This window comes from Zea mays, chromosome 3 (assembly GCF_902167145.1).
Source record: "Zea mays cultivar B73 chromosome 3, Zm-B73-REFERENCE-NAM-5.0, whole genome shotgun sequence".
NCBI classification, from domain to species: Eukaryota; Viridiplantae; Streptophyta; class Magnoliopsida; order Poales; family Poaceae; genus Zea; species Zea mays.
The window spans coordinates 32,512,019-32,539,497 of NC_050098.1; the positions used below are offsets into that span (position 1 = coordinate 32,512,019).

Here is a 27,479-nt window from a genome sequence, read left to right on the forward strand (position 1 = left end):
TTTCGAGTGACTTGCAGTTCAAATGTGAATTATCCGAAAAATTCAATTAAAAAAATAAATCTAATAGTTATAGCAAACAATTTTATAATTATGCCAAAATGGTACATTTAGGTCTACATAGTGTAGCAACATACCACAAAAAGTTTGGTTGGGAAAAGAATAAAAATAAAAATGTATGGATGACGAGCCAGAGCCGACTACAAAGGCGTTCTACGACATGTTTGACGCGGCACAGAAGCCTCTTTACGACTACACAACGGTTTCTCAACTGGAAGCATTGGGCGTGTAATGACGTTCAAGTCGCAGAATATGCGGAGGCAAAGTACTGTCCGAAGTGTAAATCGTCTAGGTTCATGGAGGTAGACTCTGGTGATGGACAGAAAAGGTAGCTCGACATCCCCTTGACAATCCTACGACACATTCCATTCATACCGATGATCCAGCGTCTATACATGACCGAGGAATCCGCGAAACAGATGACATGACACAAAAATGGAAAACGATACAATCCTGACAAGATGGTGCACGCATCCGATGGTGAAGCATGGAAACACTTTGATGCCATTCACCGTGAGAAAGTCGAAGAGGCTCGTAATATACGTGTTGCACTGGCCATAAATGGGTTCAATCCCTATGTAATGAGCGCTGCCCTGTACACATGTTGGCCCGTGTTTGTTATCCCAACCAATCTCACCCGGTGTGTGCTTTCAAAGGCAGAATATATTCGTGTCGTTGATAATTCCCGGACACCCGGGGAATAAAATGAGCGTGTACATAGAGCCTTTGATCGATGAATTGGTACGTGCTTGAGAGGAAGGGGTATGGACGTATGACCGAGCTACGAAGACAAACTTCAAAATGCATGTTTGGTACCAGTACTTCATGCATGACTTACCGGCGTATGGTCTATTCTACGTCTGGTGTGTTCACGGTAAGTTCTCATGCCCAGTTTGCAAGGAAGCTCTTAGATTCATTTGGTTGAAAAAAGATAGCAAATATTCGTCCTTCGATAAACATCGACAATTTCTCCCTCCTGACCATCCATTCTGCCTAGACATCAAAAACTTTACGAAAGGTGTCGTAGTGACCTACCGCCCACCTGGAACGATGACTGCTGCCAAAATTCGTCAACAGATAGACGGGCTCGTGGCCAATACAGAAGGTGGTTTTATGGGATATGGTGAGTAGCATATGTGGACACATAAGTCGGGCTTGACTCGACTCCCCTATTATGACGACCTGCTCTTTCCACACAACATTGACGTGATGCACACTGAAAAGAATGTTGTCGAGACACTTTGGGCAACAATTATGAGTAACCTCTTTGTCGAGTGTTTAGGTGACACTCGGCAAAGGCGCCGTCTCCGTTACCAGTCATCGTGACAGCGACTTTTCTTTGCTGAGTATCGAGTGACACTTGACAAAGACTTTGCCGAGTACCTGATAAAAAGTACTCGGCCAAGAAACCGTTGCCGATGTAGTGTTCGTCGAGATCTCTTTGCCGATTATTTTCGAGTGCTTCAGATTGCGGCAGTGAATGTTCATCGACTGCTAGAATGATCTTGGGTGGAGCGACTTGCTGTGCCGACACACAAACATGTGCATGACCACACGCACGAGGACAGGACACGACACGGCGCCTGTGTGCAGTGTGCGACATCGGCTCATCGCCACCCAGGGCCACTACTCCAGTCACAAGCGCTTGGATGCATCCATGGCCGACGATACAGAGAACGGTGACCGGGCGAATGCTGCCAAAGGCCGCCAGCCCATGCCCACCTTTTGTGCCGGCTCCATCTTCTTCGACCCGCACGAGCACGGCTGCCATTTCATCGAACAAGCGCCATACCGGACATGGCAACCGGATCCCCTCGCCGCCGTCCTCTGCCGCTCCTCCTCCTGTTCCTGCTCCTCTTCGCCGCCAACGGCAGGGCCAATGCCGCCCGCCCCGGCGGCCCCAGCCCCATAAAGAACGTGGTGGTGCTGGCGCTGGAGAACCGGTCGTTCGACCACATGCTGGGCTGGATGCGCCGCCTGTTGGGCCTCCCCGTCGACGGGCTCAACGGCACGGAGTGCAACCCCAATTCCAACTCCACATCCTCCATCTGCGTGTCCGCCGACGCCGACCTCGTCGTCCCCGACGACCCGGGCCACTCCTTCGAGGACGTCCTGGAGCAGGTGTTCGGCAACGTCTCCGCCGCCGCTGCGCAGCCGCAGCCCTCCATGTCGGGCTTCGTCCGCAGCGCGCTCTCCGTCAACGCGGTCCTCTCCTCCGCCGTGATGCGCGCCTTCCGCCCCTCCCTCCTCCCGGCCTTCTCCGCGCTCGCGCCCCAATTCGCCGTCTTCGACCGCTGGTTCTCCTCCATCCCGGGGCCCACGCAGCCCAACCGGCTGTTCCTCTACTCCGCCACCTCCCGCGGCGCCGTCGCGCACGACAAGCTCGACCTCCTCCTCGGCTACCCGCAGCGCACCATCTTCGAGTCCCTCGCCGCCGACGGCCACGACTTCGCCGTCTACTTCAAGACCATCCCCACCGTTCTCTTCTACCGCCGCCTCCGCGCGCTCCGCTACGCCGCCCGCGCCTTCCACCGCTACGACGCCGCCTTCAAGGAACACGCCCGACGCGGCGTCCTCCCGGCGCTCTCCGTCATCGAGCCCAGGTACTTCGACCTCACGGGGACCCCCGCCGACGACGACCACCCGGCGCACGACGTCGCCAACGGGCAGCGTCTCGTCAAGGACGTGTACGAGGCGCTCCGGGCCAGCCCGCAGTGGAACCAGACGCTGCTCATCGTCACCTACGACGAGCACGGTGGCTTCTACGACCACGTCGCCACGCCCACCGCCGGCGTGCCCAGCCCCGACGGCATCCGGGGCCCGCCGCCCTTCTTCTTCAAGTTCGACCGCCTCGGCGTCAGGGTGCCCACCATCATGGTCTCGCCGTGGATCAAGAAGGGCACCGTCGTCGGCCGCGCCCTCGGGCCCACGGACACCTCCGAGTTCGAACACTCCTCCATTCCGGCCACCATCAAGAAGATCTTCAACCTCTCGTCCGATTTCCTCACCAAGAGAGACGCGTGGGCCGGTACCTTCGACCACATCTTCACCGAGCTCGACCAACCAAGAACAGATTGCCCAGGTAGGTATACATACCAGGAACGAACTCTTCAATCTGAATTCTGTTCACTACCAACAACTCAACATCGAGCTCGAGCGAGCACTAAATTTGATTGAAGACATGAACACAATGCACGGCTTTTAGTTACAAAATGAACTTCAGTTCCATCGAATAAATGAACTTCAATTAACTTCTCAGGTTACCCTTTGTTACTTTCAGAGACATTACCGGAGGTGCCATTTGAGAGACCAACTCCACCCAAAGAACACGGCTGGCTCTCAGATTTCCAGCGGGAGCTCGTCGAGCTCGCGAGCTTCCTAAACGGCGACTACATGCTGACGAGCCTTGCGCAGGAGAACCGTAAGAAGAAGATGACAGTCAAACAGGCCGATGCGTACGTGCGGCGAGCCATCACGAGCTTTCTGCAGGCGAGCAAGCAGGCGGTGCGGTTGGCCGCAAACGAATCTGCCATTGTGACAATGAGGTCGTCTCTGACAAGCAAGAGCACACGCTCATCAAGCCCTTGAGTTGATTCAGTCTGCTAATACATATAGCTAGTGAACAGATGGATTTGAGTCCACGGTCTAATGTATATTGCCTCTGAAATGTTTATAGCTGAATAGGGAGCTAGCAGAGCCTTTTTAAATATAACTTTTGTTTCTCTTGTCACATATTACCAATGTAGTATAAGAGTTTTCTGTTGACCTCAAATGTAGATCTGCAACCTCATTTTGATCTTGGATTCACGTTTTGGAGGGACACACGTAAGTGTTACATATATGTTTTTTTAGATAATGAAATGGAACATGGAGTGTTATATATCACAAATTGAATACCTTTGGTCATTTACTTGTTAGTTTTTTTTGAAGAGTTTCTTGTATGTTGTGTCAACAATGCTGGTTCAATATGAACATGTAATTGAGCCGTTAGTTGAGTTGTTTAGTTGGATCGATTTTAATCAAATGTGAGCAAGTAGTGCGCCAAGTTGTGTCATAGACTCAGTTGTACAGAATGTGTGAGATACCTTTTTAGTTGTATAGATTTAGGACTGGTTTTCTTTTAGGGCTTGTTCGGTTAGCTCTCAATCCATATAGATTGAGTGAGATTGGATGGGTTTGAATCCTAAACAAGTCAAACTTCTTCTCAATTTTTTTCAATCTCATCCAATCCATGTGTATTGGGAATAACCGAACAATCCCTTAAAAAGCTAACCTGACATTTGGCCTTTTTTCTTTCCTAGACTAATAAAATCACACACACACAAAACTTTTACCATCCTTTCTAACAAAAGGAAAGTTTCTTGTTTGTCTTTTACAAGCAGCACAGGGCGTTTGGTAACGCAGTTCCATGTGCATCTCTCACACAGATAGATCTGAAATGATGCGGAGAGACGCGCATGATGGGATCACGTTTTAGCGTTCTTTCTCCATGAGATGGAGTGCCAATGTGTCATGGTCTATACGGACCAAATAGCCTGTTGGGCTTTTTGAAATACCAAGAGACCTTTGGTAAAGCATGGTTAGTTAAGGCCCTCTGTGAAACGTAGGTGTTGGGGGCCTTCGGCTTACGAAGGTCCTCAAAAACAGGATTTAACAGTATTTCTGGAGTATAATGTGTGAACATGTATCTTCGGACTCAAGTCGGAATCGCAGCGGATCAGAATAATACGAAGGTTGATACAGCGCCGAAGGTGTAAGCAGGAAAGCTTTGGCATGGTGGCAAAAAAATGAAACCAACTTAAAGATGAAAAGGCTATTCAGACCTCGATAGATTACTATAGAATTATTATCAAATGTAAAGGGCATAAATGTAATTTTGTATAGGCTGTGTGCTATGCCTATAAATAGGTGAACAGTACCCCTGTACTGTTCACGCTGATTAGGCATTCGCTTTTGCGTCACGCTTGTACTTTCATCTCCTTCAAGTTGAAGGTACATTTGTAATCCAACGTTATTTCTGTTTATACATGATAATAATATATAATTGTCTATGTTGTCCTTTATATTCCTTACGATTCAACCTTCGTTATTGGATGATGTATTTATGAAGGTACGCCCTTCATAACCTTCGTCCGAAAACCATTATATCCTGAGGGAAATAATGCTTCGAAGGACGAAGGATTAACATTTTCTATGTTGCTTTGTTCTTAACTCATAGCATTTGAGAGCAAGTCACCAACATTGGCGCCCACCTCCGGTGAACTCACTTCCACTCTTTGAGTTTTTTGAACACCTTCGGCGATCATAAACCTTCGCTATGGCGCCGAAGAAAGCTTCAGCGACTGGGACTGCAGCTCTGCAACCGCTGGACCACAATCAGGAGACAGTCTCTCTTCGGGAAGCACGAAGCCAGAAAAGGAAGGCTGTCAGCCCGACACCACCCGAGGATGAGATAGATCAAGAAATCAGAGACATGGAGATGCTTCATCAACAGGTGCAGAGGAAGAAAGAAAAGATGGCCAGGCTAGCTGAACTGCAAAGGCAGATAGACGAAGCCTCTGAAGAAGTTCGTCATCTTGCTCAGAATGAGCAGCACCGAAGGCCTCAGCACCAAGACCTTCATCAGGAGGGTTTCCTCAACGAAGATGACTGGTATGATAATTTCCATCATGGGAATTTTGTTTTCGATGATGCTTCTCCTCTGTCCGCTGAGTTGCAGGCTACACCTTGGCCTCCGTCCTACAAGCCGCCTCAGCTTCCCGTATTCGATGGCCACTCAGACCCGAAGCAGTTTTTGATGAGCTACGAAGCAACAGTATCTTCGTATGGTGGCAATGCTGCAGTCATGGCCAAATCTTTTGTTATGGCTGTCAGGAGTGTTGCTCAAACCTGGTATTCCTCCCTTCGACCAGGAACGATTACTTCATGGCAGAAGCTGAAGGACTTGTTGTTAACTAGCTTTCAAGGGTTTCAGACGAAGCCGGTCACTGCTCAAGCTCTATTCCAGTGCACCCAGGATCACGAAGAATACCTTCAGGCGTACGTCCGGAGGTTCTTGCGTTTGAGGGCACAGGCACCAACGGTGCCCAATGAAATTGTCATTGAGGCCATGATCAAGGGGCTTCGGCCTGGACCGTCAGCTCAGTACTTCGCTAGGAAGCCTCCTCAAACTTTGGAGAAGCTGCTCCAGAAGATGGACGAGTACATTCGGGCCGATAATGATTTTCGCCAAAGAAGGGAGGAGGCTTTCAGGTTTTCTGAAATGACCAGGGGCTTCGGAGGAAGGTTTTATCCGAGGCACGTTAGATCAATTCATAACTCTACCCAAAATGATGATCGAGGGAGCCAACAGCAAAGGTCACAGTGTTCCTCACAAGCTTCGGGGCAACAGCAAGGCTCCTTCCGACCACCAGCCCCAAGAGGCAGAGGCGCCAGGGGCTTCGGCGGAAGATTCGAAGATCAACCAAGAAGAATCTTTTGCTTGTTTTGCGGTGAGAACAAAGGCCATACCACCAGGATGTGCCATGTTACCATCCAAAAGCAAAAGGAAATAGCCGAAGCCGCAGCACAACAAGCTCAGCCGAAGCAGGTCATGCATACTGCTTTGTATCATTCGCCTTACATCCCAGAATATGTGGGCAACCACCCTGCAGTTTCTGTTGCTTCGGCGAGTCAACCCTAAGCTTCCTGGCAACAGCCTCCGCCTCCACCTCCGCTGCAACAAGGCCAGCAGCCAGAAGGGAGCCAGTATGCTCCACACCAAAGGGACTTCAGAGAGCAGTCCGAAGCTCGTACAGTCAACAACACTGTGCCAGAGTCAAAGCACATCTATTAACAAATATCCTACCTTAATAGCAGTCTTTCTTATTCAGTCTTATTTTCTGTGTAATAAAGAACATTGTTTAGATTTCATGTAAATAGTTTCGTTGTTTGCCACAAGGAAAATATATTTTCTTCACAGGCCTAAGTTGTTGAAGTTTAAAGATTTGTGATAACAAAGAGAACCTTCAAATCATCGAAAATTCTTCGAAGCAACAAAAAGTCGTTCTAAGGAGCGCAGAGTAAGTTTGCCAAAGCCACAAAAAGCCGCTCCAGAAGGAGTGCAGAGTAAGTTTTCTGCTCCAAAGTCGTTCCAAAGAGAATGCAGAGCATACAGCGAAAAGTCAACGCTGATACCGCCTAAGTAAAAGGCGAAGCGCGAAAAGTCAACGTGAATACCGCTGAAAGTAAAAGGCGAAGAAGCTCCTAAGGGAGGCTTACAGCAAAAAATAAACGCTGATTCCGCTGAAGTAAAAGGCGAAGAAGCTCCTAAGGGAGGCTTATAAAAGATTGTGTTTTATTGCAGGGATGCGTATGTATCTTCGGAATAAACATCACCTCACATAACATAACATCATCGCATCATTTTGCATAGCATAAGCATCATACATCATGTTGCATATGGCACAAGAGGTGGATACAATATCGATCTATAGAGGAACGTTTTGAAAAAAAGGGAAGAATCATGATGTCACAAGGAGACACATTATTAATCTTCGGAAGTGTAGCTTCAGAAAATATCTTCATGAAGCCTGGATATTATTCATCAAAACACTGGATATTGTTGTGACAAAGAAAGATTCTTCTTCACGAAGCATGAAAAGAAGGGAAGGTGTTTTTTCGTCAAAGACTCAAAAACGGTACGTGTAAAATTTCATGCATCGTAAAGAATTGAACAGCAAAAACAGGTATATTACATTCAGGGTTACAAAATGTTACAATATTTTACATTTCAGAAGTTTTTACAATAATACTTAATCTTCTCTCAAAACGACTTCTGCAGCCTCGTTTAGGAGCCGATTAACAACTTCATCCATGATAGCTTCAGCCATCTCTTTAATTTCGTCGTCTCCTTTCGGGGGAGGCCCCGAAGACGCTTTGGTAGGATCTGAAGGAGGACAGGATACGGCTACATTGCTATTACAAATTGCGAACGAAGTTTAAAATCGAAAATTAAAACGCAATAAAACCATCAGTTGATACCTATTTGCCCTTCGGGCTCTGCGCTTTTTTCAGCAGCCTCAGCCACTTCTCTAGCATCATGAATGCCCTTTTCACTTTTTCGAATAATTTCTCCAGCCATTTCTCGGCCACCATTATCCCAGATATCAGTGAAAAATTTTCCACCAACCATGCTAGCTTCCGCCGAAGGATCTCTTGCATCTTCAAAGGACAAAGCAGCTTCGGATTGTGCTAAAATTTTTACATGTTCGCAGCCCTCTTTCTCTAAAATGGTGGCAACTCCTCTGGCACCCGAGAAAGCACATATATCTCCACGGCTATTTAAAATTTCTTCGAAGGCCTCAGCTTCGTGGTCGATCCATTCGATGGGACCTTCGGGATTGCCTCTTGTGAAGTTTTCTTTGCTTGAGAATGCGCCGACTCTGGCGAAGCTAGCTTTTAACTTCTTAACACACTCTATAGATTTGTTATAGCATCTCTTCTTGGACGAACGAAGCTCTTCAACAGTTCCTTCTAAGTGATCTGCCCATTGGTCGCTGAGTTCTCGCTTCGTTTCTTCAAGAATGCGTTCTTCCTTGGCTCTGGCCAGTTGTTTCCAAAGATCTTCAATCTCGCGCTTCTGAGCCTCAGCTTGACCTTTAAAAGCAGCTTCGTCTTCCTTTATTTTATTTATCAATGAATGTAATATTTTATCTTTTTCAAGACCTTCGTTCCTCAGTTCAATTACTTCGGAACGAAGGTTGCTCAGGGCTATAGCGCACCCTTCGTCTTCAGCATCTTTCTGTGCCCTGAGGGCATTGCTAAGTATCAGGCCCTGCAAAAGAGAAATATGTGTGCGTCAATAGATTTAAGTAAATGAAAAATTTTGGTCACAACAAAAAATACAAAGATCCCATCTGTTGCACCTTTAAGCTATTATATGCCAGGCTGTCGGCCAGATCGTTCTTCGACAGCACCGAGAGCTCGTCTTCTAGTGTTGGGAATCCGAAGCTTTTGCTCATCTCCCGACAGACAGAAATCTCCTTGCTGTCAGGGAGACAATACAAAAAGTCTTCTTCTCCACTGCCATTGAATATTAACGCCCCCTTTGGATACTTCAGTTTTTGGGCGTAGCGCTGGGCCTCTTGCTCTTCTTTTTCTGATAGTTTTTTCCCCGGAGCATGACGAACAATATAATCACGGACTTTGGAGGATGCTTCGGGGGCAATGACACCGATTTTTTCAACAAAAGTTGGCTCTATTGTTTTTTCTTCCTCAGTTTCCAAGGATTTTATCTTCGCGGGCTCTGAGGACCCAGCTTCGGCTTCAGTTTCTTGCTCTGGAGCTTTAGTATCAGAAATTTCAGTTTTCGCTTCGGGAATGGCAGTAGTCTTCTTCGGAGGTGTGCTTGAAGATTTAATTGTTTCCAGTACATCTAGCACATTTGCCATTCTCTTCCTTTTCGGAGTCACTGCTGGCACTTTTTGATTTTTTACTGTCTCAATATTTGCTGCAGGACTCAAAACTTCTGATATTTTTTCTGCATTTGGTTTTTTCACCTCTTCCATTTTTTCTGTGGATGGCGCTTCGGCCATCTCTTTGGTTTCTGGTAGCAAAATCTTCGGTTCTTTCAATTCTATCTTTGTTGGCGCTTCGGCCATTTCTGCAACTTCTGGCAGCAAGGTTGATTTGATTGACTTTTTAGCCTCGGTGGCCGAAGAAATTTCTCCGGTGAACTCGGGCACCGAAGCTGGTTCAATATAGCGCGGCCGATGTGTGAGGACCTTTATCCTTTTTCTTTTCGGTTCTGGCTCGCTAGGAGCAGTTGCAGCTTCTTCTTTTGCAGAGGTTGTGTTTTTTCTCTTCTGCCCTCGAATGGGGTAACGATAATCAGGGTAGATAAACCCGATTGCATCAAATACCCGATTCAGCCTCTTCTTTTTTCGGCCTCCGAAGGCTGCTGACAGTGCAGTATCTTCGGCCTTTGAGTAAGCCCCAAGCAGTTCATCACTTAAATTTTCAATGCTTTTTAACCAGTCATCATCTGGTTCAACGAATTTATCTCCGAACTTAAAAGTGTACTTCAGCCTGATAAGTCCACCTTTGTCGGTCTCTTTTATGGTTTCTTGCGACATTTCCCATTTCTCCGCGAGCGGCCATACCCTGAAGGCAATATGCTCTTGTACTAAATCTCTAGTTCCAATAAAAGAACAGATAACGCCGAAGGCTCTCTGGCATTCTTTGGCAGCTTCATTCATTTCAACCTTCGGCCTCCGAAGGCCGAAGCTTTGCCAAATAGGGCGCATAATTATACCTTTGATATCTTCTCGTACTGTCAGGTCATTCTTCACATAAAACCATTCTGTCATCCAGTCGTCGGGCCACCTCTTCCGAAAGGTTGGCACGGGGCAGCTCGACCCGGATCGAGAAACGAAACTGTAGCAGCCAAAATTATTATGGTACTGTTCTTTACCCCAAGGTTTTGTTTCGTATGATAATTCGTGTATATTGCAGAAACTTTTTGCATCAGGCTTCAGACCTTGGCTTCTCACGGCCCACACGAAGATATTCAGCCTTATGATTGCCTCAGGGGTAAGTTGGTGAAGATAGACTTCGAATATTTTCAGCACCTCTACAACAAACTCGCTCAGGGGAAATCGTAGTCCAGCTTTCAAAAAGCTTCGGTACACTACGACTTCATTCTCTTCAGGGTGTGGACAAGTTTTTTCCCCTTCGTCGGCCCTCACAATGGACAAATCCCGGAAATACCTTCCTCTCATGTTAACAAGATGCTTTTCTTTGATAATTGATTTGCCGAAAACCGCATGGCTTGGTCGCCAAGGGCGATCTTCGGAATCTTCACCACCACTGTCCACATCATAACTGTCGCTGTCACCAGTATCTTCAGACAAACCTTCCAGAATCTCATTGGTGATTTTTCTGTATTCGTCCACATCATAACTGTCGCTGTCACCAGTATCTTCAGACAAACCTTCCAGAATCTCATTGGTGATTTTTTCTGTATTCGTCTTCGACATCGCTATAAGAAACCCCAAGTTCTTCTCTTCGTCGAGACTCAGCTTCATCTCAGCAGCAGCTTTTTTCTCTTCAGACATCTTCGGAAACGCTAAAAAACTGTTTTCAAAGCCGAAGCTTTAAAACTAAACGCTCAGCAAATTTTAGTGCGCAAGAGCTAAAAATTGAGTGAGCGGGAGCAGATGGCAAGAGAGCGTGCCAAATGAGTTTGCGGCATGACTGTATTTATACGCCCAATGCGTTGAAAATTGAAAGGCTCCACTTGTCAGAGAATGTTGCTATTCTAGCAAAGGGAAGGTGTTTTTTCGGACCTTCGGCGTAAAGCCTTCGTCCATGTCGCAATCTAAATTTATTATTTTAAACAAATTAATATTGCGAGGGGCTACTGTTGGGGGCCTTCGGCTTACGAAGGTCCTCAAAAACAGGATTTAACAGTATTTCTGGAGTATAATGTGTGAACAGGTATCTTCGGACTCAAGTCGGAATCGCAGCGGATCAGAATAATACGAAGGTTGATACAGCGCCGAAGGTGTAAGCAGGAAAGCTTCGGCATGGTGGCAAAAAAATGAAACCGACTTAAAGATGAAAAGGCTATTCAGACCTCGATAGATTACTATAGAATTATTATCAAATGTAAAGGGCATAAATGTAATTTTGTATAGGCTGTGTGCTATGCCTATAAATAGGTGAACAGTACCCCTGTACTGTTCACGCTGATTAGGCATTCGCTTTTGCGTCACGCTTGTACTTTCATCTCCTTCAAGTTGAAGGTACATTTGTAATCCAACGTTATTTCTGTTTATACATGATAATAATATATAATTGTCTATGTTGTCCTTTATATTCCTTACGATTCAACCTTCGTTATTGGATGATGTATTTATGAAGGTACGCCCTTCATAACCTTCGTCCGAAAACCATTATATCCTGAGGGAAATAATGCTTCGAAGGACGAAGGATTAACATTTTCTATGTTGCCTTGTTCTTAACTCATAGCATTTGAGAGCAAGTCACCAACAGTAGGGATTTCAGAGAAACCATATAGAATTTTCATATGAATTAGTTTATTTAAAAAAACACAGAAAACGGGAAAAATCTCGTATTCTAAAGGGGTAGGGTCTGTCTGCGCCGATTGTCATGTGGGATCTCGTTATTTAGAAGAGCATTATTTGCTAAACCTAATGAAAATGTCTAAGAAAAGATATAGTTTCTACTAATAACGACACCAAAAGTATAACCAAACTAGTGTGTGACCCAATTCAATAAAAAAACCAAGGTGGTGTGTAGAGATGACATGACACTTTAGTCCCATATCGTCCATCTAGATAGCAGTACGTGTGAGTGTTCCATACTTTTCATATTAGACAAATAAAGGGCTATGTAGACAGCCACACGCGCGCTCGCTCGCATTTTGCGTTTTTCGTATTATTTATTGCGTGACTTGTGACAATGCGTGAACGCGTCGTGAAGTGACGTGTTCTAAACTGGTTTAATTTTTGTCTTTTATTTATTTGGTTATCAAATATCACACCTAGACTATCACGTCAACCAGGAATAACGGGCACACACACTACGTGCGAGATCTCTAGGCGGTTGCACGTAGCGATATTCCAGTGGGCGGTTCCTGGAATTTAGCAGATCAAATCAAGGGGTTGCGGCGGCCCGTCTATAAAGGGCAGACGTCCTTCAGTCGGAGGACATATGCAAATAGCAACCGACTCGTCCTCTTCTTCTCAATTCTCTGCGCCGTTGCTTCACTGCTCTGCCGTCCCTTCGTCTCCCGTGCAGCAGATCAAGGGAGAGCGGTGGCTCTGAACCACCGCCGGCGTTTCCATGACCTGCACGGGTGCGGCGAATCAGGTTTCTGGGAAGTGCTTCGTGTACGTCCGCTCGAGTTCCTCTATAAAACTCGTGGAAATCACAGTGAGTAAATCTGCAGTTTCAGTTTGTTGCAATGACGGTAGATCTGAATTTTCGTTTTATGCTGCATTATCAAATTAATCTTAAACCTGTTAATTTTCCAACATGGGATGGGAGCGGGGACGCGAAACAGATAGCGAGGAAAGCTGGGTTGTTGAGACTCTGTCGCAGGCCAGGCCAGGCCAGCAATGCTGATTTGAGTGTTTTGGATAAACATGTAGCCACTATCCCACCGAACTCGAACAACCTTTTTCTTCCATATAACTTCACACCAATTTAACTGTGGTGCCCTTTCTTTGAAAACCACAAACTCCAGATAGCAGATTGATTGCAACGCTTCGCTTCGCTGATGGTGGATAGCCGCAGAAGCGCACGCGCAAGGGACGACAGCGCAAGGCTCGACGCAACGACGCAGGAGGTGCACTTCCTTCCGTTCAACTTCAACCCCGTCGACAAGTGCATGGCGCTCACCGCCTACATCGACGACGACAGGTGTCACCGCGTCAGCAACAAGAGCGCTCCAAAGCAGATCATGACCCTGCGCAAGTGCCAAGAGGATGTCACGAACAAGGTGGACGCCACCATCGACAAGCATGCTGAGCGAGGCCTCGCCGTCGCCAGACAGGTGGGTGTTCAGATCGATCTTGAACACGCATGCATGCATGACACTTGTCACGGTACATTAATTATAGGAAGTGTCGGAGAAGCGCAGCAAGGACGATGACACCGGCTATCCGTGGCAGTTCGTCGCTTTGCCCCTGCTGCCCCTTCTCGACTCGCCGCCTATGGAGGACAATGACGGAAGCGCATAGGCGTGGCCTGACGTGGCGACTTCTAGCAAGAAGAAGAAGGAAGAGAGACGAAATAGCGGTGACACCAATAGGTCACGGAATCGGGTCCCTGGCAGCATCACCGACGTGCAACACGAGCGCCTTGAGGCACTTGGTGCAACAAAGCCGTCGCGATTCATGATCGGGAAGTCGCTCATGGCGAGCGACGTGGACCCAAAGCAGGCACACTTGCTCTTCTCGTCGAAGCGCGAGTCGCTGTCACAGGTGACCCACGTCCTCACCTAGAAACGGAGATGGGACTCGTCAGGGATAGGGCCGGGTTGCTCGTCACCGCGTTCGACCGCGACGACAGGAGCTACCATCTCACGTGCAAGTACCTCGAGTCTAACTCCGGGTACCACTTCATCACCGGATGGAAGGCGTACGTCCAGGACAACAACCTTGGAGCGACCATGTGCGTGGACCTAGGGTAGTTCCGGTCCGGAAGCTACACAACCGGTACAAACTGCGCGACGAGACGGAGAAGGTCCCCCTCACCGTGGACAGTGGTCACCCCGATCGCGCCGTGACGTGTTCTAAACGGCAGTTTAATTTTGGCCTTTTGTTTATTTGGTTATCAAATATCACACCTAGACTGCCACGTCAACCAGGAGTAACGGGCACGCATGCTACGTGCGATATCTCCAGGCAGTTGCACGTAGAGATATTTCAGGGGGCGGTTCCTGGAATTTAGCAGATCAAATCAAGGGGTTGCGGCGGCCCGTCTATAAAGGGCAGACGTCCTTCAGTCGGAGGACATATGCGAATAGCAACAGACTCGTCCTCTTCTTCTCAATCTCTGTGTCGTCGCTTCACTGCCCTATCGTCCCTTCGTCTACCGTGCAGCAGATCAAGGGAGAGCGGTGTCTCCGAACCACCGCCGGCATTTCGACGACTTGCACGGGTGTCGGCGAATCGGGTTTCTGGGAAGTGCTTCACGCATGTCCGCTCGAGTTCCTCTACAAAACTCGTGGAAATCACGGTAAGTAAATCTGTAGTTTTAGTTTGTTGCAATGACGGTAGATCTTGGTTTTTCGTTTTATGCTGCATTATCAAATTAATCTTAAACCTGTTAATTTTCCAACATGGGATGGGAGCGGGGACGCGAAACAGATAGCAAGGGAAAGCTAGGTTGTTGAGACTCTGTCGCAGGCCAGGCCATGCCAGCAACGCCGATTTGAATGTTTTGGATAAACTGAAAGGGAAACAGGGTCAAACCTTTTCCTAAGTAATTTTGGTGGTTGAATTGCCCAACACAAATAATTGGACTAACTAGTTTGCTCTAGATTATAAGTTCTACAGGTGCCAAAGGTTCAACACAAACCAATAAAAAGTCCAAGTTTGGGTTCAAAAGAAAGGAGCACAAGAAAACCGAAGGCTGCCCTGGTCTGGCGCACCGGACTGTCTAGTGTGCCACCGGACAGTGTCCGGTGCACTATCGGACAGTGTCCGGTGCACCAGGGTGGATCAACTCCAACTCGCTAGCTTCGGGAATTTGGGGAGCCACTCCGCTATAAATCACCGGACTATCCGGTGTAGCACCGGACTGTCCGGTGTGCCATGCGGAGCAACGGCTAACAGCGCCAACGGTCGTCTGCAAAAGTGAACAGTGCGCGGATAGCGCGCGCAAAAGTCAGAGCAGCGCCAGAAGGCGCACCGGACAGTGAACAGGACCTGTCCGGTGGCCCCACTTGTCAGAGCTCCAACGGTCGAACCCCAACGGTTGAGTGACGTGGCTGGCGCACCGGACAGTGTCCGGAGGCGCACCGGACTGTCCAATGCGCCCTTCTACAGCAGCCTTCCCCAACGACCACTTTGGTGGTTGGGGCTATAAATACCCCCCAACCACCACACTTCAAGGCATCCAAGTTTTCAGCCAACACATTCAATACAAGAGCTAGTGCATTCAATACAAGACACAATTAGAGTGAATCAAAATCTCTCCAAGTCCTAATTCCACTCAAAGCAATAGTGACTAGAAGAGAGAGTTTTGTCGTGTTCTTTGGAGCTCTTGCGCTTGAATCACTTTTCTTCTTCCCCATTTCTTGTTCCTAAGATCTTTGTAATCAAAGCAAGAGACACCAATTGTGTGGTGGTCCTTGTGGGGACTAAGGGGGTGTTTGGTTGCTCCTGCTAAAGTTTAGCCCGGGTCACATCAAGCGTTTGACTTTTAAATAGGAGTATGAAATATAGACCCAACCAACTGGACTAGATTCGTCTCGTCTTTTAATCTTCGGCTGACAAATTAGTTTTATAATCCGACTACATTTAATACCCGGAACGGAGGTTCAAACATTCGATGGGACAGGGGCTAAATTTTAGCGGGGTGTAACCAAACACCCCCTAAGTGTCCTAATTGATTGAGGAGAAAAGCTCACTCGGTCTAAGTGACCGTTTGAGAGAGGAAAAGGGTTGAAAGAGACCCGGTCTTTGTGACCACCTCAACGGGGAGTAGGTTTGCAAGAACCGAACCTCGGTAAAACAAATCATCGTGTCAGTCTCGCTATTTTCTTGTGATTTGTTTTTCGCCCTCTCTTTCGGACTCAATTATATTTCTAACGCTAACCCCGGCTTGTAGTTGTGCTTAAACTTTATAAATTTCAGATTTGCCTATTCACCCCCCGTCTAGGCGACTTTCAATTGGTATCCGAGCCCGGTACTTCATTAGAGCCTAATCGCTCGATGTGATGTCGGGAGCTCACGCCAAGAAGGAGATGGTGACCGGCGAGAAGCCCGCCTCAAGCCACGGGAAAGCTCCATCGGGGGAGTTCGGCAACAAGAAGAGGGAGGAATCACCTCCTCGCGTCAAGTCGCACCAGAGTGGCGACAAGAAGAAGAAAATGAAGAAGGTGGTCTACTACGAGCCTGACTCTTCGTTGCCTTCCACCTCCGGCTCCGACACGCCGTCCGTCACTTCTAAGCGCCATGAGCGCAAGAAGTTTAGTAAGATCCCCTTACGCTATCCTCGCATTTCCAAACGCACTCCTTTACTTTTCGTCCCACTAGGCAAACCACCGATTTTTAACGGTGAATATTATTGTATGTGGAGTGATAAAATGAGGCACCATCTAACCTCACTCCATGCTAGCATTTGGGACATTGTTGAATTTGGAGCGCAGGAACCATCCGTGGGGGATGAAGGCTATGACTCGGACGAGGTAGCCCAAATCTGGCACTTCAACTCCCAAGCCACTACTATACTCCTCACCTCTCTAAGTCGAGAGGAGTATAATAAGGTGCAAGGGTTGAAGAGTGCCAAAGAGATTTGGGACATACTCAAAACCGCGCACGAAGGAGACGAGGTGACCAAGATCACCAAGCGGGAAACGATCGAGGGGAAGCTCGGTCGGTTCATGCTCAACCAAGGAGAGGAGCCACAAGCCATGTACAACCAGCTCAAGACCTTGGTGAACCAAGTGCGCAACCTCAGGAGCACCAAATGGGATGACCATGAAATGGTCAAGGTTATTCTAATATCACTCGTTTTTCTTAACCCTACACAAGTTCAATTAATTCGTGGTGATTCTAGATATAAGCTAATGTCTCCCGAGGAAGTGATAGGAAAGTTTGTGAGCTTTGAGTTGATGATCAAAGGCTCCAAACAAATCATCGAGCGAGGCGCCACCTCTACACCCAAGATGCAACCCATCGCCTTCAAAGCGACGGAGGATAAGAAAGAAGAGTCTACATCAAGTAGACTCCCCATCGAAGCCTCCAAGCTCGACAACGAGGAAATGACGCTCATCATCAAGAGCTTCCGCCAAATCCTCAAGCAAAGGAGGGGGAATGACTACAAGCCCCGCTCCAAGAAAGTTTGCTACAAGTGTGGTAAGTCTGGTCAGTTCATTGCTAAATGTCCATTATCAAGTGATAGTGAAAGGGGTGACGACAAGAAGGGAAGAAGGAAGGAGAAGAAGAAGTATTACAAGAAGAAGGGCGGCGATGCTCATGTTTGTCGGGAGTGGGACTCCGATGAGAGCTCCACCGACTCCTCCTCCGATGAGGACGCCGCCAACATCACTGTCAACAAGGGTCTTCTCTTCCGCAACGTCGGCCACAAGTGCCTCATGGCAAGGGACGGCAAAAAGAAGGTAAAATCTAAAGCCTCCACTAAATATGCAACATCTAGTGATGAGGAAAACTCTAGTGATGAGGAAGATAATTTGCTTGCCCTGTTTGCCAACCTAAACATGCAACAAAAGGAAAAATTAAATGAATTGATAGGTGTTATTCATGAGAAAGATGAACTCTTGGATAGCCAAGAGGACTTCCTTATTAAAGAAAACAAGAAGCATGTTAAGGTTAAAAATGCTTATGCTCAGGAAGTAGAAAAGTGTGAAAAATTGACTAATGAGCTAAGCACTTGTCATGATGTTATCTCAAACCTTAGAAATCAAAATGCAAAATTAATTGCTAAGGTTGAGAAGTTAGATATTTGTGATGATTCAATTGTTAGTCTTAGAAATGATAATGATAGTTTGATTACTAAGATTGACAAATTGAATGCATCTCTCTCTAGCCTTAAAATTGAGAATGAAAAATTAATTGCTAAGGCTAAAGATTTAAATGTTAGCAATATTTCTATTTCCAATCTTAGAGATGAGAATGCTATTTTACATGCTAAGATTGATGAATTAAATGTTTGCAAACCCTCTACATCTACCATTGAGCATGTTACTATTTGTACTAGATGTAGAGATATTAATGTTGATGCTATTCATGATCACCTAGCTTTAATTAAACAACAAAATGATCACATAGCTCAACTTAGTGCTAAGATTAATGAGCATGACTTAGAAAATGAAAATTTAAATTTGCTAGAAGCATGCTCTATAGTGGGAGACGCCCTGGCATTAAGGATGGCATTGGCTTCCAAAAGGGAGACAATGTCAAGCTTAATGCCCCTAAGAAATTGTCTAATTTTGTTAAGGGTAAGGCTCCCATGGTCTAGGATGACGAGGGTTACATTTTATATCCTGCTGGTTATCCCGAGCACAAAATTAGGAGAATTCATTCTAGGAAGTCTCACTCTGGCTCTCATCATGCTTTTGTGTATAAGAGTGAGGCATCTAGTTCTAGGCAATCTACTCATGTTAAATTGCCTAAAAAGAAATCTCCTATTGCATCAAATGAACCCAATGTTTCATTTAAGACTTTTGATGCATCATATGTTTTAACTAACAAATCAGGCAAAGTAGTTGCCAAATATGTTGGGGGCAAACACAAGGGGTCAAAGACTTGTGTTTGGGTACCCAAGGTGCTTGTTTCTAATGTCAAAGGACCAAAAACCATTTGGGTACCTAAGAACAAGGCCTAAACTTGTTTTGTAGGTTTATGCATCTGGGGGCTCAAGTTGGATCATTGATAGCGGGTGCACAAACCACATGACTGGGGAGAAAAGGATGTTCTCCTCCTATGAGAAAAACCATGATCCCTAAAGAGCTATCACATTCGGGGATGGAAATCAAGGTTTGGTCAAAGGACTTGGTAAAATTGTTATATCTCCTGACCATTCTATTTCCAATGTTTTTCTTGTAGATTCTTTAGACTATAACTTGCTTTCAGTTTCTCAATTATGTAAAATGGGCTACAATTGTCTTTTTACGGATATAGGTGTTACTGTCTTTAGAAGAAGTGATGATTCAGTAGCATTTAAGGGAGTGTTAGAGGGTCAGCTATACTTGGTTGATTTTAATAGAGATGAACTCGACTCTTGCTTAATTGCTAAGACTAACATGGGTTGGCTCTGGCATCGCCGACTAGCCTACGTTGGGATGAAGAATCTTCATAAGCTTCTAAAGGGAGAGCACATTTTGGGACTAACAAATGTTCATTTTGAGAAAGACATGATTTGTAGCGCATGTCAAGCAGGGAAGCAAGTTGGTGTTCATCATCCACACAAGAACATCATGACGACCGATAGGCCACTTGAGCTACTCCACATGGATCTATTCGGCCTGATTGCTTACATAAGCATCGGCGGGAGTAATTACTGTCTAGTTATTGTGGATGATTATTCTCGCTTCACTTGGGTGTTCTTTTTGCAGTAAAAATCTCAAACCCAAGAGACCTTAAAGGGATTCTTGAGACGGGCTCAAAATGAGTTCGGCTTAAGGATCAAAAAGATTAGAAGCGACAATGGGACGGAGTTCAAGAACTCACAAATAGAAGGCTTCCTTGAGGATGAGGGCATAAAGCATGAGTTCTCTTCTCCCTACACACCACAACAAAATGGTGTAGTGGAGAGGAAGAATAGAACTCTACTTGACATGGCAAGGACCATGCTTGATGAGTACAAGACTTCGGACCGGTTTTGGGCGGAAGCAATCAACATCGCTTTCTACGCCATCAACCGTCTCTACCTTCACCGAATCCTCAAGAAGACATCGTATGAACTCCTCACCGGTAAAAAGCCCAATGTTTCATATTTTAGAGTCTTTGGTAGAAAATGCTTTATTCTTGTTAAAAGAGGTAGAAAATCTAAATTTGCTCCTAAGGCTGTAGAAGGCTTTTTACTTGGTTATGATTCAAACACAAGGGCATATAGAGTCTTTAACAAGTCCACTGGACTAGTTGAAGTTTCTTGTGACATTGTGTTTGATGAGACTAACGGCTCTCAAGTAGAGCAAGTTGATCTTGATGAGCTAGTTGATGAAGAGGCTCTGTGCGTCGCACTAAGGAACATGTCCATTGGGATGTGTGTCCTAAGGAATCCGAAGAGCCTACACATGCACAAGATCAACCATCATCTTCAAATCAAGCATATCCACCAACCCAAGATGAGGATCAAGCTCAAGATGATGAAAATGAAGATCAAGAAGAGCCACCTCAAGAGGAGGACAATGATCAAGGGGGAGATGCCAATAATTAAGACAAGGAAGATGATGAGGATCCAAGACCGCCTCACCCAAGAGTCCACCAAGCGATACCAAGAGATCACCCCGTGAACTCCATTCTAGGCGATATTCATAAGGGGGTAACCACTCGATCTCGTGTCGCTCATTTTTGTGAACGTTACTCTTTTGTGTCTTCCATTGAGCCATACAGGGTGGAAGATGCATTAAGAGATTCGGATTGGGTGTTGGCAATGCAAGAGGAACTCAACAACTTCACGAGGAATGAGGTATGACATCTTGTTCCACGTCCTAACCAAAATGTTGTAGGAACCAAGTGGGTCTTCCGCAATAAGCAAGATGAGCATGGTGTGGTGACAAAGGAACAAAGCCCGACTTGTAGCCAAGGGTTATTCACAAGTCGAAGGTTTGGATTTTGGTGAAACCTATGCACCCGTAGCTAGGCTTGAGTCAATTCGTATATTACTTGCCTATGCTACTTACCATGGCTTTAAGCTCTATCAAATGGACATGAAAAATGCCTTCCTCAATGGACCAATCAAGGAGGAGGTCTATGTTGAGCAACCTCCCGGCTTTGAAGATAGTGAGTACCCTAACCATGTGTATAAACTCTCTAAGGCGCTTTATGGGCTCAAGCAAGCCCCAAGAGCATGGTATGATTGCCTAAGAGATTTTCTTATTGCTAATGGCTTCAAAGTCGGAAAAGCCGATCCTACTCTCTTTACCAAAACTATTGCAAATGATTTGTTTGTATGCCAAATTTATGTTGATGATATTATATTTGGGTCTACTAACAAATCTACTTGTGAAGAGTTTAGTAGGATTATGATTCAAAAATTCGAGATGTCTATGATGGGGGAGTTGAAGTATTTCTTAGGTTTTCAAGTGAAGCAACTCCAAGAGGGTACCTTCATCAGCCAAACTAAGTACATTCAAGATATACTCACCAAGTTTGGAATGAAGGATGCCAAGCCCATCAAGACACCCATGGGAACTAATGGGCATCTCGACCTCGACACGGGAGGTAAATCCGTGGATCAAAAGGTATACCGGTCGATGATAGGATCTTTACTCTATTTATGTGCATCTCAACTGGATATTATGCTTTCTGTATGCATGTGTGAAAGATTCCAAGCCGATCCTAAGGAAGTTCACCTTAGGGCCGTAAAACGAATCTTGAGATATTTAGTTCATACACCTAAGTTTGGTCTTTGGTACCCCAAGGGATCCACTTTTGATTTAATAGGATATTCATATGTTGATTGGGCAGGGTGTAAGATTGATAGGAAGAGCACATTAGGGACTTGTCAGTTCTTGGGAAGATCCCTGGTGTCTTGGGCTTCAAAGAAGCAAAATTCAGTAGCTCTTTCTACCGCCGAAGCCGAGTACATTGCCGCAGGCCATTGTTGCGCATAATTGCTTTGGATGAGGCAAACCCTTAGGGACTATGGTTACAAATTAACCAAAGTTCCTTTCCTATGTGATAATGAGAGTGCAATCCGCATGGCGGATAATCCCGTTGAGCATAGCTGCACTAAGCACATAGCCATTCGGTATCACTTTTTGAGGGATCACCAACAAAGGGGGGATATCGAGATTGCTTATGTTAGCACCAAAGAACAATTAGCCGATATCTTTACCAAACCACTAGATGAGAAAACTTTTACCAAACTTAGGCATGAGCTAAACATTCTTGATTCTAGTAATTTTGATTGATATTTTGCACACATAGCTCATTTATATCTTTGATTATATCTCTTTCATGTGCTATGACTCATGTGTTTTCAAGTGTATTTCATGACAAGTCATAGATTGAAAGGGAAATGGAGTCCTCGACGAAGACAAGGCTTCCACTCCATCATAATATTTATCCTTCACCGACACTCTGCATCGCTCTTCACTTTGGTATAATCCTTCACTCATACATTATTTGCCAAAGCGAGAAAGAGTTTGAGAAGGGCTCATATTTCACTCACAAGTATCCGTTTTTGGCGATTCATGCCAAAGGGGGAGAAAGTATTAGCCCAAAGCAAAAGGACCGCACCACCACCAATTTCAAAAATGTAAATGTAGTCTTTCAAATGTGTATTAAAGAAGTTTTTCAATTGGTATCTTATTTTTGATACAATTTCAAATTGGCATGACCTCTTTCAAAATTGAAATATAAAACCCTCTTGAACACTAAGAGGAGTCATTGAGGGGGAGTTTTGTTTAGTCAAAGGAAAAGCATTTGAAACAGGGGGAGAAAAGTTCAAATCTTGAAAATGCTTCTTTCAATCTTATTCATATACCTTTGACTATTTGCAAAATGTTTTTGAAAAGAATTTTACAAAGAATTTGCAAAAACAAAACTAGTGGTGCAAGCGTGGTCCAAAATGTTAAAATGAAGAAAGAAATCCATGCATATCTTATGAAAATGTAAATTGGTTTAATTCCATGTAACCTTTGCACTTACCTTATGCAAACTAGTTCAATTCTGCACTTGTATATTTGCTTTGGTTTGTGTTGGCATCAATCACCAAAAAGGGGAGATTGAAAGGGAAATAGGGTCAAACCTTTCCTAAGTAATTTTGGTGGTTGAATTGCCCAACACAAATAATTGGACTAACTAGTTTGCTCTAGATTATAAGTTCTACAGGTGCCAAAGGTTCAACACAAACCAATAAAAAGTCCAAGTTTGGGTTCAAAATAAAGGAGCAAAAGAAAACCAAAGGTTGCCCTGGTCTGGCGCACCGGACTGTCCGGTGTGCCACCGGACAGTGTCTGGTGCACCAGGGTGGATCAACTCCAACTCGCTAGCTTCGGGAATTTGGGGAGCCACTTCGCTATAATTCACCGAACTGTCCGGTGTAGCACCAGACTGTCCGGTGTGCCATGCGGAGCAACGGATAAAAGCGCCAACGGTCGTCTGCAAAAGTGAACAGTGCGCGGACGGCGCGCGCAGAAGTCAGAGCAGCACCAGAAGGCGCACCGGACAGTGAACAGGACATGTCCGGTGCACCACCGGACTGTCCGGTGGCCCCACTTGTCAGAGCTCCAATGGTCGAACCCTAACGGTTGGGTGATGTGGCTGGCGCACTGGACAGTGTCCGGTGGCGCACTGAACTGTCCGGTGCGCCCTTCGACAGCAGCCTTCCCCAACGGCCACTTTGATGGTTGGGGCTATAAATACCCCCAAACCACCACACTTCAAGGCATCCAAGTTTTCAGCCAACACATTCAATACAAGAGCTAGTGCATTCAATACAAGACACAATTAGAGTGAATCAAAATCTCTCCAAGTCCTAATTCCACACAAAGCAATAGTGACTAGAAGAGAGAGTTTTGTCGTGTTCTTTGGAGCTCTTGCGCTTGGATTGCTTTTATTCTTCCCCATTTTTTATTCCTAAGATCTTTGTAATCAAAGCAAGAGACACCAATTGTGTGGTGGTCCTTGTGGGGACTAAGTGTCCTAATTGATTGAGGAGAAAAGCTCACTCGGTCTAAGTGACCGTTTGAGAGAGGGAAAGGGTTGAAAGAGACCCGGTCTTTGTGACCACCTCAACGGGGAGTAGGTTTGCAAGAACCGAACCTCGGTAAAACAAATCATCGTGTCACTCTCGCTATTTGCTTGTGATTTGTTTTTCGCCCTCTCTTTCGGACTCGATTATATTTCTAACGCTAACCCCGGCTTGTAGTTGTGCTTAAACTTTATAAATTTCAGATTTGCCTATTGATAGTCGCCTAGAGGGGGGGTGAATAGGGCGAAACTGAAATTTACAAATATAAACACAACTACAAGCCGGGTTAGCGTTAGAAATATAAACGAGTCCACGAGAGAGGGCGCAAAACAAATCGCGAGCAAATAATGAAGTGTGACACACGGATTTGTTTTACCGAGGTTCGGTTCTCTCAAACCTACTCCCCGTTGAGGAGGCCACAAAGACCGGGTCTCTTTCAACCCTTCCCTCTCTCAAACGGTCCCTCGGACCGAGTGAGCTTCTCTTCTCAAATCAAAGCCGGGAACAAAACTTCCCCGCAAGGGCCACCACACAATTGGTGCCTCTTGCCTTGATTACAATGGAGTTTTGATCACAAGAACAAGTGAGAAAGAAAAGAAGCAATCCAAGCGCAAGAGCTCAAATGAACACGGCAAATCACTCTCACTAGTCGCTAGGGCTTTGTGTGGAATTGGAGAGGATTTGATCTCTTTGGTGTGTCTAGAATTGAATGCTAGAGCTCTTGTAGTAGTTGAGAAGTGGAAAACTTGGATGCAATGAATGGTGGGGTGGTTGGGGTATTTATAGCCCCAACCACCAAAAGTGGTCGTTGGCTGGGCTGTCTGCTCGATGGCGCACCGGACAGTCCGGTGCACACCGGACAGTCCGGTGCCCCCTGCCACGTCATCACTGCCGTTGGATTCTGACCGTTGGAGCTTCTGACTTGTGGGCCCGCCTGGGTGTCCGGTGCACACCGGACAGGTACTGTTTGCTGTCCGGTGTGCCAGCATGGGCATTTCTGACTCCTGCGCGCGCAGAGCGCGCATTAAATGCGCGGCAGAGAGCCGTTGGCGCGGAGATAGCCGTTGCACTGGAGTCGCACCGGACAGTCCGGTGCACACCAGACAGTCCGGTGAATTTTAGCGGACTAGCCGTTGGCGTTTCCCGAAGCTGGCGAGTTCCTGAAGCCGACCTCCCTTGGCGCACCGGACACTGTCCGGTGTACACCGGACAGTCCGGTGAATTATAGCCGAGTCGCCCTGGAAATTCCCGAAGGTGGCGAGTTTGAGTCTGAGTCCCCTGGTGCACCGGACAGGTACTGTTCACTGTCAGGTGGCACACCGGACAGTCCGGTGCGCCAGACCAGGGGTGCCTTCGGTTGCCCCTTTGCTCCTTTATTGAATCCAAAACTTGGTCTTTTTATTGGCTGAGGGTGAACCTTTTACACCTGTATAATCTACACACTTGGGCAAACTAGTTAGTCCAATTATTTGTGTTGGGCAATTCAACCACCAAAATTATTTAGGAACTAGGTGTAAGCCTAATTCCCTTTCAATCTCCCCCTTTTTGGTGATTGATGCCAACACAAACCAAAGCAAACAGAGATGTGCATAATTGAACTAGTTTGCATAATGTAAGTGTAAAGGTTGCTTGGAATTGAGCCAATATAACTACTTACAAGATATGCATGAAATGTTTCTTTCTTATTTAGTATTTTGGACCACGTTTGCACCACATGTTTTGTTTTTGCAAATTCTTTTGTAAATCCATTTCAAAAAATCTTTTGCAAATAGTCAAAGGTAAATGAATAAGAGTTTGCAAAGCATTTTCAAGATTTGAAATTTTCTCCCCCTGTTTCAAATGCTTTTCCTTTGACTTAACAAAACTCCCCCTAAAAGAGATCCACCTCTTAGTGTTCAAGAGGGTTTTGATATACCATTTTTGAAATACTACTACCATTTTTGAAATACTACTTTCTCCCCTTTTTGAACACAATAGAATACCAATTGATAAATACTTTTGGAAAGCACTAAGTTTTTGAAATTGGTGGTGGTGCGGTCCTTTTGCTTTGGGCTCATACTTTCTCCCCCTTTTTGGCATGAATCGCCAAAAACGGAATCATTAGAGCCTTTGAAGTGCTATCTTCCCTTTTGGTCATAAATAAATGAGTTAAGATTATACCAAAGATGAAGTCCGGTCCTCTTGCTTGGGGTTTTTACTCTCTCCCCCAAAGACAAGGTCCTTTTCTTGGAGTGATGACGAAGTATGAGTTACGGAGTGGAAGCCTTTTGTCTTCGCCGAAGACTCCAATTCCCTTTCTATACACCTATGACTTGGTTTGAAATAAACTTGAACACACATTAGTCATAGCATATAAAAGAGATATAATCAAAAGTATATAAATGAGCTATGTGTGCAATCTAGCAAAAGAAGTTGTGAGAATCAAGAATATTGAGCTCATGCCTAAGTTTGGTAAAAGTTTGTTCATCAAGAGGCTTGGTAAAGATATCGGCTAATTGATCTTTAGTGTTAATATAAGAAATCTCGATATCTCCCTTTTGTTGGTGATCCCTAAGAAAATGATACCGTATGGCTATGTGCTTAGTGCGGCTATGCTCGACGGGATTGTCGGCCATTTTGATTGCACTCTCATTATCACATAGCAAAGGGACTTTGGTTAATTTGTAACCATAGTCCCGCAGGGTTTGCCTCATCCAAAGCAATTGCGCGCAACAATGACCTGCGGCAATGTACTCGGCTTCGGCGGTGGAAAGAGCGACCGAATTTTGCTTCTTTGAAGCCCAAGACACCAAGGATCTTCCCAAGAACTGGCAAGTCCCCGATGTGCTCTTTCTATTAATTTTGCACCCCGCCCAATCGGCATCCGAATAACCAATCAAATCAAATGTGGATCCCCGAGGGTACCAAAGCCCAAACTTAGGAGTATAAGCCAAATATCTCAAGATTCGTTTTACGGCCGTAAGGTGGGATTCCTTAGGGTCGGATTGGAATCTTGCACACATGCATACGGAAAGCATAATGTCCGGTCGAGATGCACATAAATAAAGCAATGAACCAATCATCGACTGGTATACCTTTTGATCTACGGACTTACCTCCCGTGTCGAGGTCGAGATGCCCATTAGTTCCCATGGGTGTCTTGATGGGTTTGGCATCCTTCATCCCAAACTTAGCAAGAATGTCTTGAGTGTACTTCGTTTGGCTAATGAAGGTTCCTTCTTGGAGTTGCTTCACTTGAAATCCTAAGAAATACTTCAACTCCCCCATCATAGACATCTCGAATTTCTGTGTCATGATCCTACT

General features: G+C 45.7%; 1 protein-coding gene across 1 annotated transcript; it reads left to right on the forward strand.

The window, feature by feature from the left end:
- The first annotated feature begins 1,767 nt into the window (after positions 1 to 1,767).
- On the forward strand, positions 1,768 to 3,897 carry LOC100384643 (Non-specific phospholipase C6). Its single transcript, NM_001177134.1, has 2 exons — positions 1,768 to 3,139; positions 3,338 to 3,897. The coding sequence occupies exons 1-2, from the start codon at positions 1,855 to 1,857 to the stop codon at positions 3,643 to 3,645; spliced, it is 1,593 nt and encodes a 530-aa protein (NP_001170605.1). The 5' UTR covers positions 1,768 to 1,854; the 3' UTR covers positions 3,646 to 3,897.
- Positions 3,898 to 27,479: the final 23,582 nt, after the last annotated feature.